The sequence below is a fragment of the Lagopus leucura genome, unplaced genomic scaffold (assembly GCF_019238085.1).
Source record: "Lagopus leucura isolate 7727_CA_CO unplaced genomic scaffold, USGS_WTPT01 Super-Scaffold_100017, whole genome shotgun sequence".
Classification (NCBI taxonomy): Eukaryota; Metazoa; Chordata; class Aves; order Galliformes; family Phasianidae; genus Lagopus; species Lagopus leucura.
This window is the reverse complement of record NW_024962271.1, coordinates 6071876-6091537: the sequence shown is the minus strand read 5'-3', so window position 1 is coordinate 6091537 and position 19662 is coordinate 6071876. Positions and strand designations below refer to the sequence as shown.

Genomic DNA, 19662 nt, shown 5'->3' with positions numbered 1-19662 from the left:
ATTAATTAGATTAATAAGAAAATCTTTATGAAAATCTCTGCTACAAGTTGCAAGTAGCTGTTTAATCAAATTCCTTTGAAAAAATGCGTTTTATTATACCACAATTAGCACATCCATTTTGTTTTTAGTACAACTTGTGCTAAAGCATGTTTGATGTGGAGTTTCCTCGTGGCAATTAGCAGAGAAGGAGTTGAACTTTTTTCCAAGCTTTGTAATTTGTAAGTGTCATATCTGGGGAAAATCGATGGCATTATAGTAATAATCATGGCAATATATTGGGGTAGTGATCACTATCACAGAGGGGAAGTGGTGAGGATGGTCACTGTAGCACACAGCTCTGTCTTCTCTGTGAAACTCACAAACACAACAAAAATCCAAATGTGAGAGTGGCTTTTATGTAGTCAGAGGAACAAAGAAAAAATACAGTACAGCAATATTAAAAGAAAATATCCAGTGCAAATGTCTTTATACAGTGGAAATTGATACAGCATTCCTTAAAATAGCTTTATAAAACAAGCTTGAAAGCAGCAATTACAGATAATACTATCTGGGTGATGCTTACCGAAGTACTTTATTTACTACACTAAATAGTTTCATAACTAACTTTACCTGTTGATTGCCAATACATTAATTACTGATGAAAACCCTAAATGGTAAGTAGTATTAGTTAGAATTCTCTATAATATACTAACATGTGGAACCTCAATAACATACACTGTTGGCTGGATTAAGCAAAACAGTAGAAAATGGACACACATTTACAAATAAAATCAAGGCTGTCATCCTCAGATTCCCTTTTTTTTATAGGAGATGTGATCCTAAGGTGATGTCATTGATGTGCTGGATTCTGCTTAGCTTTCCCTTTGTTCGTATTTGAAAATGTTAGTGATTTGAATCGCTGATGATAGTTATGTGTTTGTGTCTAGCAGGTGTTTTAGTAGACAGCTTCCTATGGCTGTGCAGACTGATAAGAGAGTGTATTATCGTGCATTGCTGTGTCCTGCCACAAAAGCACTGTGGAGGAGGGAAAGGACATGAACAGGTGAAAAGGAAACTAATGAGGTTCCACTACATTGTTTTAGGAAGAAAAAAAAAAATAAAAAGATTTAGTATTATGTGGTTAGCTCCCAAATTTAAATAATCAAATGGTCTAAACTAATACATACAGCTGTAGCACAGATTCTGCAAAACCGAGTGTTTGTGTAGTAGGGCTCTGGTCCTGCTGAAGAGAACAGGAATCTGCATTGACAGAAGCCAGAGTCAGGCTGTTGTCCTAAGAGACCCACTTGTAACAAGATGCCTTTGGCTGGGTAACGTCAGGCATGGGAAATTTCATTCTGTTCGTGGTGTGTCTCTTCATCAGACATGAAGCTGAACACGTGCTTTCCGTGGACAGAGCAGTTGCTGCTCCAAAACCTTACTTACATTTGTTGTTCTCTTACGCAGACAAATGTGTAGATGTGTAGTGTCCTGGTTTGGAACTCTACAATATTTTCCTACCCGTTTTACAGTACCTGCTTAGAAAAAAAATTAAAACAGTTTCACAGTAATAAGGCCCATCCTTTGTGTGTCCCTGAAATAGTACATTTCCTTTAATAATGTTGAATAAAAAACTTACTCAACCTTTTTAGAGATCCAGAAAGACCTATGCTGCTATCCAGAAAGATTTACAGTACTGGAGTCTCGACATTCCCCTGATGTCCACATTTCCTGCCCTGCAGGATATGTTCCATTGAGTAACACTGAGGTCCTATTTACAGAAAGAAAAGACGATTCTGCTGCTGGCTAGAGGAAATTCTCGCACTCCAGAAAGGTGCCTGAAATCATCATCAGGCTGTTAAAAATGAGAGATGAAACCAGACTATGCCTCTAAAAATCCTGTCTAATTTTATCTGCAGTAACTCATGTATGTAGTCAAAGACTATAAAGCTAGAATAATTAATAGATCGGAAAGAAGGAAAAATCTTGCCTTTTTTGAAAGTGATGGAATTGTTTCTAATATTAAGTGATAAACCATATGTTCCTTCTTTCCTCTGCTGGGTAAGCATAAGCGTGGAGTATCAATAAAGATGTTACTGTCAGGCCAGGCAGGCTGGAGATGCAGGAGGTTATAAAAACATTCTTTCCCACTGCCACCAAACCTGTTTGTTCCAGCAGGTCATCCTGAGCTCGTGCTGATGAAAGCAGCACAGGATGAGAGAAATGAAGGAGAAGCCAGGGACAATACCACTTCATAAAGAGAAGGATCTATCAAGGCAGGGAGAGGAGTCATGTCCTAGGAGACTCTGGGTCCCCAAGCAGCAATTCTGGGGAAAGAATAGAATGTTGGCAAAAAGAGCAGTGCTGGGGAAGCCAGTACTTTATTTGTGTGGTTTGTTTTATCCCTACTGCTATCAGGTTTTCTTGTTTGAAATCCTAGTACTGCCCGGGTGAAGAGCTGTGAATTCTTCTCTGGCCAATGGCGGGCTCTTGATACCTATCTGTAGTGGAAGGGAGAACATTTTGTGGCTAATGTGAACTTAATACACAAAATCTTCATTTGTTTCTGATCCATACAGCTCAGCTAACATTTTAAACCTGGGTCCCCAGTCATTTAGGAAGTCATAATCAATATCTGAGTCTGAAGAGCCTGATTCCAAAGAACTGAGAGATTCTGCAATGGACTCGGCCCCTTCGTAGCCATAAATGTGAAGTGTGTCATATGGCAGCAGATCCCTGTCGTTGTCAGCTTCATCCTTCTTAACCTCGATCATCATTTCCATTTCTCCTGCGCCAGAAGTTGTATTTCCAGGAGGCTTTTGGACCTGCGCGTATGCAGAAGGCACCACTTCTGGCTTTATTCCATTCTTGCGCACAGAGTTGAGCACAGACACATCATAGCTGGTGGTGTCCATTTCACCACCACCTTCTTCATCATAAGTGACAAGCTGCTCGTGGATCTCTGCCACGTTCCTCCTGAGTCCACTCAGATCCTTCTTGTGTCTCTTCCTTAAAAGAATCAGCATTGCAATCACTGCGAAGGAAATGTATGTGAGCAATTGTAAATAGAGAAGTAACAAAGTAAAACAAATTGCATTTTAGACGTACTGCATAACAAACATGCATTTCAGGGCTTTTTCCAAGGGTTTTTTAGATATTTATTTATTTATTTTTAAAACTTAAAATACTGCTGATCTGTAGGATTTGTACATTGTCAAAGCAACTCTCTGCGAGGATTTCACAACTGACTTTGGAGCTGGCATCACAGGTGCAAATGCAGAGTGTTGCAAGTGCACTGAAGGACTCTATCGATGGCTGCCTTGAGGTGATACATGCATATTTAGTGCCAGGCATCAAATGCTGCTTGTGTGGTAGCTGCAAAGGAGGCTTCTTCTCAAGCAATACAAGAATGTTGCCCAGTCTATGATTAGGTTCCAAATAAAACAAATAGGTACTCTCCTTCTTATTTACATATTTATGTATGTACGTTCACTGTACTGCTTAAAGGGTTTCCAGAGTAGTTCAGCCTTTGGAAACAGGAATACTGTTGTTATTGCCTCAGTACAGTTTTCCTTTTAAAGCTGCACATGAGCCTAGTGACACTAAATCAAGTGTATTATGCATACGTGCAGTGACCTTTCCAGTGAGCCAGTCTTTCCAATAGAATGAGCATTCTTGTAGTTGCAACTACACTACCAGGCCAAATAGAGCAAGTGAAATGAATCAAATAGAGTTTTTCTGCCGTCATGACCATTTTATAGCCACAAAACTTTTTTGGACCTCAGTGAAGAAAAAAAAAAGGAAAAATAAAATTCCCACACCTTGAAGAATATTACCAAAGTCCGATGACTTACCAATGATGGTGAAGATACAGATAAAAATTGCGACCAGTGCTTGTATACTAACTCCAACTTGTTTAGCTCTTTCCTCACAAAAAGTGAAGTCGCCTTTTTCATTGCACTTGCAGACACTGATAACAAGTGTGTTTGTGCTGCTGAGGTCAGGATCGCCATTGTCTGAGATGATGACAGGCAGGTAGTGGATTTTGGCAAGTTCACGATTAAACTGTCCATACTTGACAGTGATATTAGCTGTGTTATCTGGAAGAAGTAACAATAGCTAGTTGTGATAATTGCTACCTGATTTTCCTTATAGATTATAAGTCATTTGATACACCTTTGCCTTTGATAGAGCAAGCCTTTGGGGAGTCCTGAGAAGCTTGGGTGACAACGTTGCTTTCAGTGGGTTAAGCCTTTCAAAATATCTGCTTAGCTCTTGTGGCCCAATTGTAGACCTGTGCTACAGCCTTCCTCCCCCTTGAGCTGCTGTCTCGCTGTAGCTGTCTGAGAAAATGCATTTCAGGGATACACTACCGTAGTTCTCAATCAAGGAGAAGTTGCTATCTTCTGTGGTTAGGGAGTATCTGAAGAAACCTCTAGGTGATGTTTCATCCTTGTCAGTAGCTGAAATCCTGATGATTACCTATAAAGGTAAGATGGGAGAAGTCATAAATTCCAGTGTACGTTGTGTGATAAAAACGCTTGCAGTATATAAGTTAGTGCTGAGCTGTGTATCCAGTATAACCTTTCAGCAAAGGGCAGAGCAAAGATATCTTGAGAAGTTTCTCTTCCAGTTCTTACAGGGCAAGTAGTTTCCGCATAGCTCTCCAAAATGAGTTGTTTTTCTCTTTCATTCAGAGATAGGAAACAAAAGATGAAATCTTGTGTCATTAAAGCATGAAAAAGTCTTATGCTCAGATGTATGTTATTGAATGTTCATTTAGTTACCGAAATATTCTAGTTACCTAAATGCTTATTTATTTAAATATTTAGTTACCTAAATAAACACTCTCTCAAGTATTTAACTTATTTAAAAAAATGAGGCTCATTCACTGAATGCCATTGAGACTGCCATTCCTCAATGACACAATGTTTTGAAATCTCAATCTGAGTGAGATACATTAGATGTATGAAGTATAAAAAATGTGTGTGATTATGTCCCAAAGGTAATTTAAAAATTACGCTAAAGATGAAATAATACCTTGCATGTTCTAACAGATGATTTCGTCAGATTCCAGTCTGTGAAAAAATCTCTTAATTAATCAAACATTATGCATATAGGCTATGCAAGTATTTACTTGTATCTGAGGTCAAACATCTAAGCCTGCAAGTATTATTGCTAGTAGTGCATGCAGGTGCTCTCATCAATAGATGCTATAGTAATGTCACAATTAGCAGTGTTTCTCTTATTAACTTCTGGTTTCTTGGAATTACTAACTTTTGCTATGTGAGGTTGCTTTACTTTGCAGTCTAGTTGGTAATGCCCAGAGTTCATACTGTACATGCTTAGAAGCATACATAATGTACGGCTTAAAAGCCCATAGGGAGGGGAACTGTGCAGCCAGCCCATCTGTACTTAAGGAAGACCCTTCCTCCTGCCTTACCTTGCCTGGCGCAGCATTTTCACACACTCTGGGTTCCTCAGGATAAACGAGTTCTGGAGCGTTATCGTTTTCATCAGTGACGATGACGTGAACGTGTGCGTGTGATTCTCTGTCAGAAAGACGGCCTGAAATGACAGCAATGGCAACGCACTGGCTGGAGTCTTGGTGCTGTAAAGCCCTTGCCACAGATTGCGCCCACCTCTGTGACTCTCACATGCCAAAAATGAGGAACTCCTAGCTCCATCACTCATTTAAGCTTTTCCTTTGACAGACTCAGATGTTTTTCTCAAAACTCTCATGGTGGGCTAAACCACGAAGAGCTATGAAGAAGAAAATGACGATTCATTATGGCTCCCATATTCTTCATTTTCTGTGATTGTGCAGTCCCTTGTTCTCTGGCCCTAAGGCCACAGGCACAGAGTGCCCAGTATTATTAATATCCTTCACTTTGCAGAAGAGTCCGACCTCTTCCAATCTAACTGGGAACTGCCCCAGCCCACCCCTCTTCCTAACCCAGTGGAGCCGTGCATAAATGTCTGGGGAGCTTGCTGGGCACGTTTTGTAGCTCTGTGTGAGTGCGAAAATAGGCTGGCATACTTCTGCTCCAAACACAGGTTCCTGCCTGTTCCCCAAGCTTCTTCCTCTCCTCATGCCTCTGTCATTCCTTTAGACAAGCTGAAAGCATTTCTGTGATAGCAAGGGGCCAAGTCTTAAAAGTGTTTGATCTATTTGTAGGTACTCATCTGATTTGAAGATTGCTGTGCAAACCCTGCAAGCATCCATTTCATTCTTAGCTTAGTGAAAAGAAGCTGTCAGGTTGTGGTTTCCTTCCTGATAAGGCGCAGTCCAGCTGTAAAATCACCCACTGATTTCTTTCAAGTAAAGAAATGATAGCACTTACCATCCTCCAGGATTTCCTGGGCTGCCACAGTGATGTTGTATGACGAGCTGAATTCTCTATCTAGGGGCTTAGGAAGCTGAATAATTCCAGTATCAGATACTCTCACATAGTCTCCATTAGGACTAGCTTTTCGTCGAACAAATCTGTTTTGTTTAAAAAGAGATGCATCACTACAAGAGTTACAATATTACACTTCAGTTCTTCATAGGAAAAGGCCAGAGAGTGGTTGTATAAAAAATTACGTTGATATCATGACCAGGGAGCCTCAGAACATTTCCCTAAAGTTATTCAAGCTGTGAGAGCACAACGTATCTGTCTGCGAGGTTCCCAGATTATTGGCTTTCACTGTTTAAGAAGTCTATTTTCTTTTCCTTACAAAGCACATACTCAAGAAATATATTATTTGTTACAATAAAAAAATTAACAGCAGATTATTATAACCATGTAAAGATATCCAGGATTGTGTATTTTCCCATAAATGTACAGATGTTTTATTAGTGAGTTTATGTACATAAGTAACGTGTTTGTTGGTTGTTGTCTGCATCCATAGCTGCAGTGGCTGAAAAGTCAGATTGGATTTTTCTTTTGCTTGCAAATGTCTGAAAAATAAGGTCAGTGTGTCAATACTTTGTCAAATTCTTGGAATTGTTAGCAAATTCTCTACTTAACAATAGAACCACTAAAGCTGGTGTTGTGTTACCTGATCTTCCGTTTAGCTGCGTCGGGGTCATATGCCCAAGCAGAGCCAAGTGTTTTTATTTCAGGATCATTCTCCTGTACTTTGAATTCATATGGTAGTTTGGTGAAGACAGGAGGCTCATCTATATCGGTAACTTCAATGGTAATTGTTGAAATGCTCTTGGAGCCACCAGGTTTGTAGTAGGCAGGGTTAACGTTGTGATCTGTTGCTTCAATGTCAAACCTGTACTCTGCTACTTTCTCGAAGTCCAAGGGCTAGAAGAAAGACAAACATAGACATTCTTATTTGGTGATGGCTGGGTAAAATGCAAATTAAAGCTCTGTGCTGTCACGTTTGTTGGAAAATGCTAGCAGATTGCACTTTGACTGGACTCTGGAAAGCATATCCAAGCTGACCTTCTCTTTCATAAATGGAGTGGCTGTACGTCAGGTTTTGAACAGATTCATGCTATCTGCTATCATGTGTTTCAAAGCTTGGATCCCCGTTCCCTATCACCCAAGATTATAAAAACGCACTGTGAAACGTGCTGTAGTTAATCGTGCTGACTGTATTTTTGTTTGAGTGGACATTGTACATGGAAATGACAGTGCTTATTTCTCAGTTGAAATTGCACCTCACCTGACTGCATATCTAAAATTCTGTTGTACATCTGTGCCTGAAGCGTGTTGTGAGATACTGAGGCAAACTGCCCACTGCCTGGTGAAGGCTGTCTCTGCCTCAGGCAGTGTGTGTGTGAGACCTCTGCTGCTGTGCTGCTCTTTGGCACAGCCTGTTAGCATCACATGCCTCAGGCCCTGAGGTAAGGGTGGGCTTGTTTTTGGTGATGGAAAGCTGTTGGCGTACAGTTGGTCATTTACAAGTCTCAGGATATTTGTTGCTTTTTTTCTATATAGAAATTTCCCTTCTTAATAGTATTTCTAGTACTGATAGCTACATGTAGATGCTTGGAAGTTAAAAAAAAAGAACACACATTCATGTCAATCTGAATATTACTTACAGTAATTTATAGTCCTCTGTCCTTTTCTTTCACCATAAATCAATGAAATCAATGAACTTTTGGCTTGGAAGTGCTCTGCATAGTGCAGGAATGTTCCTTGGTAAAAATTAAGTAGGTTTGAGAATTAAAAAACAAAGAGCAAACCGTAATAGAGGTGTGTGTGTGCGTTCACATTCCCGTTTTGGTTTTTCTTTGGCTGCAGAAGGCAAAGATTCTTTGACTTGGTCAGCTCAACTCTTGCTTTCACAGACTATTTGAAGCATCAAATATCTAGAATTTGGGGGGAGCCTGAAGCATGTAGCCTGCACATCTGGCATAATCCCCATTGCACTCTGCAGCAATCGCAGATTTTCCCAGTTTTGGCAAGTGAAATGGGCTGGTAAATCACCTGCTCTCCTCACAGGGCTTACAGAATGAGGTTTTCAGGTCGAATACCTTTTGTGCTGTGGCTTTCATGCATTTCCATGTTTTCTTGCTGCCAGTTCCACACTCAATCAAACACTTGTTAAACATGGCAAAACAAAATGGTATCTTTCTTTGTTACTGGGAGAAGTACCTTCTTTGGTCTAATGATCCCTTCATTGGTGAATGGATTTGCTACAATTTCAAAGGTGTCCCTGTAATCTCCTCTGACAAAACTGTATTTTGTATGTCTGTGTTGTGGTTCATCAATATCTTCAACTTCGACTCGGCCAACTTCTCCTCCTACTGAAACGTTTTCAGGAACTTTAAAATGAAATGATGCTGTTTAAAAAAAAATCAACAAACAGGTCATAATGACGGTGCACATGGAACTTGGAACTTACATACAGTTTTTTCTTAGTTTATAGACAGACATACACAGAATAATTGAGAATTCAGTGTTATTGATCTCTACAGACAGCGCTGCAGTTTTTTTTTACATACTTCTAGAAATTGTCAGGTTTCTTCATAAAGTTACCAAAGTTAATACTGAGTTTTACTTTCTGCTCTAGATACGCTCCAACCAGTAAATGGAGGAAGTGCTGAATGCAGAAAGCCGTCTGAAAACGTGAGCTACTTCTGTTCACTTTAAAGAACAATTGAATCGTGACGCCTCATGTAAATTTCTTTTTTTCGTGTCGTTTCTTGATTTCCAAATGATTCTTTACTTACGGTGTTTGAATACTGGGAAGTTGTCATTGATGTCTGTTAACCTGATAATGACTGTAGCTGTGCTTGACTCCCCTGTAAGCCCGAGAGCATCTTTTGCTTTAACAATAATTTCATATGTTGATTGATTCTCTCTGTCCAAATCAGCTCTCGCTGTGGAAATGACGCCTTAAAAAAATAATATTGAATATGATTAGATTTTGTAATGTTTCCACATCTCTTAATTTTGAAAGCAAGTTTTTACCTTGTGCCACACATTCAGCTTCAAGTTGCAGTCTTACAGTTACATTTTTCTAAGGCAAAACTATTAGAAATTTTTCTCTATAATAAAACATTTGGGAGATTTTGTACAGTACATTTCTTTAAACTTATCTTTTCTGCTCAGAAACCAGCTGATAATGTCTAGGCTTGGTCACTACAGCATCTGGAGTGTATGTCTGATCACCTCTTTATCTGCTTTAGTTGCTCCAAAGAACCAGCTTACAAGACATGATGAGTTTATTTTTATATCTGGAGGAACTTTAAACAAAAAAAGTTTAGGCAAGCAAAGGTTTGAGTTACTGACTAGACACCAGAAATAAACTTTCAAAATTAGCCTAATAAAATGCATTGTTTGTATGTGCTGACTTGCTCCAGGTGTATGCTGACTTGAGAAGTTTCCTGTGCCAAGTCTGGAAAGCTGTAGGGAATTTTCTTGGTTTGTAATCACTATCTACTCTTTGCTTTTTAAGAATTTTTGCCAGATATTCTTTAGGAATGCTGTTTCTTAATGCATTCCTCTTTTTCTGTTTGGTCAAAGGAGTGATATCCGTGCTAAACTGAAAACATAGACAATTCCTACTTGGTCTTTTAATCAGTAGGAGCTGCCTGACCTGATCTTGTCATTTACCTCATGATACCTAAAATCCTGACTCTTTATTGGCACATTTTCAGATGTAGACAGTGACACTGTGTTAGTGTGAATGAAAAATCTTTCCAAATTACAGTCGAAAGCAAATTTTTGGCTTTATATCTCCTCTGTCCAGAAAGAAAATAGCTTAAAATTGAATTTTCTTATAAGCATAAGGTCAACATTTGACACTTGTGTATCTGACCTACCAGAGTCATCAACTGTGAAATATTCATTTCCTTTAATGATTTGGTAGGTAACTGTGGCATGACCTGCAACTGTTGGGTCATCAGCATCTTCAGCTGTCACTTTGGTAACTGAGGTTCCTAGAAAAGGATTATCAAACAGCACATTTAGTATAAATGTTGCTTTTCAGCCAAGGAAAGGATGGAAAGTGAGTAATGGAAGAACCTTACCTAATCGTGACATTTCTGGGACAGATCCATTGAATACCTTTTGTACAAAAATGGGAGCGTTGTCATTAATATCATAAACCTTGATAATAAATTTAGATGGTGGTTCCAGTGATCGGTTGTTTCTTCTGTCAATAATGTGCGCTGTCAGCTCATACTCTGCCTTCTTTTCTCTGTCCAGCCTCTCAAAAGCATATATGTCGCCGTCGTACCCTTGCACTTTAAAGATGGTGTTGGCAGATTCACCTTCAATAATATACATAGCATTCTTGTTTCCTACGCTCGATGTGAGCTAGAAAGTATAATTCAAAGAGAAAAAAGTGAGCTGTGGCTTCTGAATGCAAAACAGTTTCTACCAGATGATACACACAAACTTGACCTCTTATTCAGACTCAGTTTGAAACCGTTGGGAATTTTGATGGCAGCTGGCATATTACTGGACAAACCAGCAGTGCAGCCACAGCCATCCAGAGTTACAGGATGAAACTTCATCCAGACTGAAACCTGCTTGCTTATATATCAGGAAGGTTTTATTTTGAGGTTATGAGTCACATTTCCTGAAGATATAAATTGTTCGTGCAGTTACAGATAAAAATCGTCAGCCTCATTGTGTCAGAAATATAGGAACCACTACTTTGTTTGAGCTGCACTTGTTTGCAAATAATCTTTGGAATTTAGCTGAATTCCAAGTGGAATTTTGCTTGGATTACACAGATTTACAGAAACAAATCTTTATTTGCAGCTACTGACAAACATTGTTTAGCATTTTTCTCCATTGTTTGCCACTTAGCAGAATTCCTGCCATAGCTGTCAGCTTACTTGTGTTTAGTCACGTGCCATTTCTTCATAGCTGGTCTTTAGACTCATGGTGAAGACAGTGAGATTAAGTTTTCACCCCACAGTTTCAAATTTAAGATTGTATTCTATGAAAAAAAGGGTAAGGTAAAAGGAATAAACGTGAATCTGTTTTTATATGTAATTTAATCCAATCCCAAATGATTTTGTCCATTATTATTTTTTTAATCTGGACTTAATTTCATGATTCTTACCTATCTACACTCCTCTAAGAACACTGCTAGAAAGTTTAAACCACAATTTTCTGTGCACTATATCAGCATTCTTGTTTCAGCAAGCTATTTATCAATAATTGTTGGGTTTGACCAAGATTTTCTAGTCTTTTGTTACTGGCGTTATCATAAATTGCAGCTGTTTGGTATTCGGGATTTGATTTACCCTGTAGTTGTCATTTACTGTTGAACATTCTTTCATTTATGTTTTCTGCTTTGAAGTGTGCTATTAAAACTCTCTTTCCTCGTTCCACACACTTAATCATGCTTCTAACTGCTGGTGCTGCTGAACAACAGCTTGCGAGTTGGGAGATGTAACAGGAGAAAGAATCTCACCCTTGTCTCAAAGATAGTACAGCCTGTGCCTCCTTTCTTAATTTTTACTTACTTACTTGGTGTGAAAGGCACAGCTTCCAAGATTGCCTAAAATCTAAGGATAAACATGCAAAAGGAAGCCTCCAAGATCATCAAAGATAAAATCCAGACTTATCAGCATATTCCTGCAGTTGTCACTCTGTTTGGCCATGCTGGTGCTGTGGCCTTTTAAAAGCATTTATTGAGTGTTCAATCCTGTAAACGCAATGCACTGAACACAGACATTGCAAAAGTAATCAGACGCATTCCACTTTTGAAAGACAACAGAGCACAGTACAACGTGAATAACTCTTATTTAGGACAGCGCCAGGAATAAAAGTGTTCTCCTTAATCCGCTGCTGAATTGGTCTGAAATGAAACACAGATATCCTGCAGTAGCTGAGTACCTGGTGGCCTCTTTTCTCTCTTGTGCTTTCTGCCAGCGAGCAGCACTGATCCAGAAAGGTCTGTTTCACTTTACCATAACAGCCTTGACAGATGCTGATTGTTGTACATGGAAGGAAACTGTAGAACTGCATTTATCTGAGAAGTGTCAAAGTAGTTCAGTTTGAAAGACTAGACTGGGAGAACTTTGTCTGGGTGATGTGCAGTTAATCACAGGATTTTATGAGCACTGCCCCGAAGAAAATGAGTTTGCAGTCAGGTCAATGCTTGTTATTACTTTCAAAAATTGTTTTCCTTCAGTTTGTGAAACAAATTTTTTGATTGTGTAACAGTACTCCTAAACAGCACTTTACTTTTGTGTCCGTGCTGAGGGATGTAAGCTATATGTTCTTTGATACGTATGTTTTCATTAGCTGATCTCCCAGGTTTTTGAAAGAGCTACCAGAAAAACATTGACATACATCATCTGCCAGACCTTCTTCCTAAATCTGCACCTGCATGCAATGCAGTTGTTTCTTCACTGCAGATGCTCCATGCTTGCTATTCTCTAAAATTTATCTATATTCTTCAAAAGAATTGGAATTCCTTTGATGCTGTTCTTGATTCACTCTGTACCCATTTTAGGATTATGATGTTAGTACATCAGTCCCATTTCTATTTCCTGATTTTTCCCCGTTAATTCTAAGCTGCAAACAGGTAATACTTCTCAGGATGCTCATTTGCTCTCTGCATTTCCAATCATTCACTGCTAAAAGACTGCTGTTTACCTTGCCAACGTGATGTGGTAGTGGTGAATCAATCTCTTCTCTGATATGCATTCGGTTCCATATCCAGTCTCTCTTAAGTCGTTTATGACTGGTATTGTTTGAAGAAAAGTTTTGTTTTGTTTTCTGGTTTTCTTTATAACAGAATGCTGGAGCCAAGAACAGTGAGAAAAGCAGAATAAGCTTCTTCATCTTCTTCTGAGCCTAGGGAGTAATACAGAGCACGAGAACCATGTAAATAACAACAGAATCGCATTCATCAGAGGAAGCGTGCATGGAAGAGCAAACTGAATTTCCTTCTGGAGGAAAGTTTGATTACTTTCTGTATTTCTTTCAATCTGCCTTAGAATCAGAAATTGAAATATCAGGCACAAAACCTTCCACAACACAAAACAGCTTCAACCAGATGATTCGGCAGCTATAAAAAGCACTTAAAAATTGAATAAATAAAAAATGCAAGTTTTTAAAGCTATCATAAAACTCAGCACTCTCTTGAGCTACACAGTTCATCTGAAGAGAACATTCAGTAGCAAAGATGCCCCTTTGTGCATTTCAGAAAATTTAGTTAGGCTACTGCTTGTAGCTCGGGGGAGAGAGCTGCCCTGGGAAGCAGCACCAGGGCTGAGCCAGATCAAAGTTTATGTTAACTCAACTTGAAGTGAAACGTTCAAGTTTGACAAACTGAAATGCAGTGTTTTGACGTGACCTGACACAAAATACTCTGTAGTCAATATCTTCATATAGAAACTATTGATTTAAAATAAAACTTTTTTTTTGTTGATGGAAAAAATGATTCATATGAAAATTTCAATCTATTCAAGGTTCAATGTAGCAAATTATCTTCCTCAGAGGGTTTGTTTATTGCATCAATTCCTTGTGTCTGAAAATGCGTGGAGGCACAGATAAAGCTCATTTATCCGTTATTCTTAGATTTTAGCACATACAAAAGATAATACATAAAATTACTTTCAGGAAAAACCCTTTGTTTTACTTCGTAAGTTAATATTAGCAAACTTTAGGTCTGGTTATCGGATTGAGTTCATTTCATGTAGAAAAGCTGATTCATTTTTCCACTAAATTTTCCCTTTGCAAAGTAAAGCACTGTCATGGAACTTAAACGCTTCAATAAGCAGACATTAACTTCCACATAAATGACTTCCCATTAGCTTTTAGGAGTTGTCAGTACATACATCAAAAGTAAAAGTTAATTGTGACAGAGAAGTTGAAATCATGCATGTTGTTAGATATTAGATCAAATTAATATCTTTGTTATAATTTGTTGAGACTGTCAAAATTACACTTTGGTAATTAGGTAATCAATGTTACCCTGTGGTGCAGCAGCATTATCAGTAGAAAGATTTTATTTACCATGAAATTTTGCTCTCTTTACAGTTGTGCATGACCTGCGGAATGTTCCTTCCTTTATGAATGTCTAGGAAAGGACTAAATAGGCTGCCTTTGAAGCTTCTATTTAATAGCTGAGCTATGGCTTGTGCAGTTTTAGGGATTTATATGGAAGTTTTTGAATCAGCAATTTCTTTCTCTTCTATGTGTTTACTTTGCCTTTATTTTTAGAAAAAATGAGTGAGATTTATTGATTTTTCTTTGTTTTGTTTGTATTTCTCAAATATTCTACAACTGGAACTGTCAGGCACTGAATTTGGTGCTGCTGTGCTCTGTCTTTTGTTCATAAAGTTACAAAATGTGGTAACCAAAGGAAAACCATTTGGCTAACGTCAGCTGGTCTGTACTTCAGTAAAAACAGATGGTAGTGTTTCATCTGCCATTTCCTCTCACTGCTGTGGTCCTGTGGGATCTCATGGATGATTGCTGTGATGAGGTTAGCTGGTGAAACTGAGGACAACACTGCCCACTTGAGCTGCTATTCGTTTCACTGCAACTGATACATTTACAGACCTGCAGAACACATTTTTAGTTCAAATGTCAAATCTCAATTAAAGCATACTGATCTTGAAATGAATTTTGTTTGTAAAGAGATCTGCTGACCTTCGTGGTAACTCCTTCCTAGCAATGGCCCTGTTTTCAGTAACGTGAAGTTCAGGGCCAGCTGTGCCCCAAGCTTGAGTTGTCAGGATGCTGCCAGCCTGCACTGAGGATGTCACTGCTAACTGCAGTGCAGGCAGGGGCACTGCTGGCTTCAATCTGTACTGAGGGTACTGGGATGGGTGTAGGAGCTCAGGGGCAGTGGTGTTAGCATGGCTGTTCCTGAGGATCTGTTCTGCAAACTCTCCCTTGAAGTAAGTGGCTACTCTCTATGTGTTTCACAGTTCAGACCTTGTTTGAAAGCTTGACCATCAATACAGAAAGCACTTATGAGAAGATTAAGATGTCCATTGGGCATATTTTTAATAATACCTCTTTGCATTAGGCTGAGTCTTTGAAATGAATGCATATTTTGGCTGAAGCTTGAGCCAACCTTTCCACTCGGTGGACCTGTCTTCGTGCTAACAGATTTTGAGCTGGTTTCCCTTCCTTTAATCTCTCATTAGTGGATTGTCAATACTTGTCTAGCCTCCATGGTTCCTTTATGAGCAGCTTGGTGCAGCTTGGGGCTGCCCTTCGTATGTCAGGCTGAGACAAAGAACCTCTTGCACAGCACGGCTTCAGCTTCATCTGTGGAACCTCTCAAAATTTCTTGTTTTAGTAGGGGTAACACTGCACACTGAGCACTGTGCCCTGTCCTTCTGAGGGGTATTTAGTATGCAGGTCTTGATAGGGCAGTCTGTTCCTCTGTGGTACTGTGTGAGTTCCCCATTCTGCAGCTCTTGGATCTGTGGCTTAGTTCATCACAGCATTTCAGAATGCCCTTGGTTGGCAGCATGTACAGACTTTTGGTGGCAGGGCCCTGCTGCACTCTCTTAGCAATAATTCAAACTTTTTTTTTTAATTTAAGCAAGGACTCTAAGTGTTCCTTAAAGTTAGCAGGGGAATGGCTTATTGAAATAGTTAAGCTTCTCGTGACGCTCTTAAATTTTCTTGCAGCGAATGATATTTTTTTCTGCCAACATTATTCATTTTTTGTATTGAGTTATTTCAGCAAATAACTCTTAATCTGCAGGGCACTATAGACATTTAACTAAGAAATTTTGGTACTCAAACTGATTTATAAGACACCTGATACATATAGTGTAGTTTCTTTTGCAGATTGGAAGTAATTGTTAAAAAAAAATCAAGTCAAGATGCAGACAGTACTGTACTGATTAAAAGTTTGCATTTTGCAATTTGTTTGAGTAAGAAATCAAACAAGTGAGATGAGCAACAAAAATAAATAATGTCCGTTCAATGAAAATACGTTTGATGGAATATTCTAATGAACATTTGTTGGTTTATTTTTTTCTGGCATTCCCCCCTTACTTGGCTTAATTCTTGTTCTGAAATTACCTATTCATGCTTATGTCACATAAGGCTAGGTCAATTAGTTACAAATCTTGTTCTATGCTTGCATGTTAAATAGGAGTTAAACCAAGCTTCTACATGAAGAATTTGATAAATATGCATGTATCTATAGCTAAACTGATGTGTTGATCAGATTAAGGTCTTGTACTAATCTTAGAGAGTTTTTGTTTTGTGGCAATTGAGATGGATTCCAGGCAAGACGGAAGTAGTGATATGGAATAGCTTAAGAAGAATTTGCTTAGAAGTCTGTATTATACACCAGAGAAGAAATGGGCACTTCTTGATCCCCTGTAATACCTCTTTAAATGTTTTTGTCTATATTGTTCAGATAACTTGCATATCTGATTGTTAGAAAAAGCTGGAAAGTAAATGATTATTGACTGTTGAGCTGGAAACTTGATGATTTTTGTTTACAGTATCTTGGTTAGAAACTGAACAACGTAAATTAAAATGAAAAATCCCTTACAAAATTGAGAGTTTCTCTGGGGAGAAAAAAATAACAAAATGACTGATAAAAGAATAATGCAAGATAGGTTGTATTCTGTTCCATGGTACTGGAAACGGTGCTGCTTCTGGTTGTCAGTCAAATCCCAGCTGTCCCACCTGCAGCAATCTAAGCGCAGGGAGCACTAAATATCTGCAGTTCTGCATTCAGTCAGTTGTGATTAACGCCAAGCTTGAGGGAGAGCATTCGGCTCAGCTGCCCCCCATCTCCTGTTCAGGTGAACGTTGAGGGGATTTTAGGTGTTGTTCCCCTGGGTCTGGCCCCACAGGGGGTCTGTATTGTCACAAGTGTTGTCATAAGCCTTTCCCTGTCCCCTCCACTGCCCCCTCCCTAGCTGGCTCTGTGCAAAAATTCTGTTCAATTTGCCAACTCTTCAAACTTCGATGTTGTTCAGGTGCAAAAATTTTATTTTGATTCAAGATCTGGGCACTTCCTATTCGTAATGAAGCCACATTAGATTTAATGAGGACAGATTGACTCAGTGTCAGCTAACAAAACAACTCTGCCTTGCAGAATCTAGTTTTACTGTTACATTCTCATTTATACAATGTGTAAGACCAAAGGTAAATGTGTGAATGCAGTAGGCAGTGAGAAATAGAAAGGTAACCACCAAATGTGAGGAGGATGAATTATCTTTTTCTTTGCAATGCCTGTAGCTTAATGCATGCTTAGCTTGCTTTGCAAAAGGAGCATATTTGGTAAGCAGACAAAACATGATTAGAAGAAAGTAGCCCTAGCAGTACTTACTGCTACATTTCAGGGACTGCAAATGGCTGTGCTAACATGAATGGATAAAGCCTTCTCAGATCTCTGTGAAAAGTACTGCTGCTAGATGAAAAGCTGTATCCCTTTCAAAAGGTACCTTTGAAGCACAGAGGACTTAAATTTCTTTGCCATCTCCTGTCGATGGACTGAGGTCAGCACTAACAGCAGTCTCGGATTTTTTTCTCCCAATTTTTTTGATCTCTTAATTAGACAACATTGCTCTAACCTGCTCTGACAAACCCGGAGAGACAAGGCAGCAAAGTAATCACACAGACAGAATTGTTACCTGCGCTGCATGTTCTCAGCGGCTTCTAAATGCAAGAACGCAGTCCTCCTTTGCTCCAGTGAGTTTACAGGGTGAGAATAGTTAAGGGCACATAGCCAGTTCAGTGAGAATGGGAACCACATCTTCGACCTTCAGTGACACGTTGGAAAATTGTGCAACGTTCAACTTGGAGCAAGCATTTCTATTGCTCTTTCTTTGTGTAAATTATTCCTCTGCATTTCTCTTGTTTCTGATTAAAGCTGTCTTGTCACATCCTCTCAACAATGTACAATAATTCATTCTAAAATGGCTCTTTCCTGAGCACATTGTGCTGCTTTTTGGTTTCCAGCTTATTGAGCTGGTTTAAACGTGCCGGTGCCTGGCTGCTTAGTGTTACAGCGTTGATTTTCTTTATGTCGGCTTTATACACCTGAGAAGTGGCTTCCACTGATGACTAAACAGCCGGGAGCACAAATGCCTACCTGAAAACTGATTATGAAATGACTTTTTATATGCATGATAGTACCTTCAAGTAAATAGCCACTTTGATGACTAAACAATCTGGAGTGCAAATGCCTGCCTGAAAGCTGATTATTAAATGGCATTTTATACTTGTGATGGCTTTGAATGAACAGCCGCTTCAGCAGCATTTTAACCAAATGTGCAACTGCAAAAAAAGCCCACGTCACTCTGTGTTGTGTGAGCACTGCTGTGTGCACGGGATGCAGCTCATTTCTTAGCACTGGAGCTCTGCAGTGGAGCTCAGGAGATGATTCTGTGTCTGATTTTGGCCCCCGGTTTGTCTCCTCATGTTTCTTCTGAAGAAAAAAAAAAACTTCTCTTTCTCTTAGATGGTAGAAAATACAGCTGCATCTAATGGCTGGATGGAGTCCTCGGCCAGGTCAGACACCTCTTTCAGAAATGAAAATTTATTTGTTGTTTGTTATTGTTTAAAGGGACTGTAAGCACCATGAATATGGTGTGTATGTTGAAGATTCGTTTCTTTTGATTAGATGGCCCAATACAGTGCTCCTGAATGGACAGCAGCCAGCAAAGCTCACCAGACTGATGGCAGGCAGCAAGACAGGGCTCCTGGTTTTTCAGTTGCTTCTGGCACAGAACTAGATAAAAATGGGGGAGGCAAAGACTAGTATTGGCCTTTAAAAAAACACGTACATGTTTTTAAGAAACAAAGCTGCCTTCACACTGATGAGTGAACAGCCATGCACTAAGGATGGTGAAAAGCAATAGCAAAACATTACACTAATGCCCTCCCCGAGCTTCCTGATTGCTTTGCTAGCATTTCAGCAAGTGACCTGCTGACTTGGGGGCTTAAGAGCTGCGGGAAGTACTGAGGAAGGCTCTGAACTGAAACTATCAAATGCATGGTTGAAGAGGGCATTTCCTGCACAGTTTAGAGAAATGTGTGCAGAAGAAAGTTATAAGAGGTCACAGTGATCTCCTTTGTTGAGTATATAGATCTGCATTTTGCTACTGGTCACCTCATCACAAACCTGAAAGGGAAACAAGATGCATCAGGCTGCATATCTGATCTTGCATCTGTAAATTCTTCCAGCCTCGCTGGAGTCTCTTTTACATCAGTGATGTGCCTGATAATGTTAGCTAGGTAGATTAACAAAACCAAGACTGTCAGCATGAGTCGGAGG

At 39.3% G+C, this 19662-nt stretch overlaps 1 protein-coding gene across 1 annotated transcript in view; it reads right to left on the bottom strand.

Annotated features, from left to right (window-relative positions):
• Window positions 1-373: 373 nt before the first annotated feature.
• The window catches only part of CDH5 (cadherin 5), a 28574-nt gene continuing 9285 nt past the window's right edge, over window positions 374-19662 (bottom strand). Inside the window, exons 2-12 of the mRNA XM_042877040.1 lie at window positions 13047-13247; window positions 10457-10745; window positions 10250-10366; window positions 9155-9319; window positions 8577-8764; window positions 7024-7277; window positions 6324-6466; window positions 5423-5547; window positions 4353-4461; window positions 3834-4079; window positions 374-3013 (exon numbers count right to left, since the gene is read on the bottom strand). Coding sequence (XP_042732974.1) covers window positions 2520-3013; window positions 3834-4079; window positions 4353-4461; window positions 5423-5547; window positions 6324-6466; window positions 7024-7277; window positions 8577-8764; window positions 9155-9319; window positions 10250-10366; window positions 10457-10745; window positions 13047-13235 — 2319 coding nt within the window. The 5' untranslated portion in view covers window positions 13236-13247 and the 3' untranslated portion in view covers window positions 374-2519. The remainder of the gene's footprint in view (window positions 3014-3833; window positions 4080-4352; window positions 4462-5422; window positions 5548-6323; window positions 6467-7023; window positions 7278-8576; window positions 8765-9154; window positions 9320-10249; window positions 10367-10456; window positions 10746-13046; window positions 13248-19662) is intronic.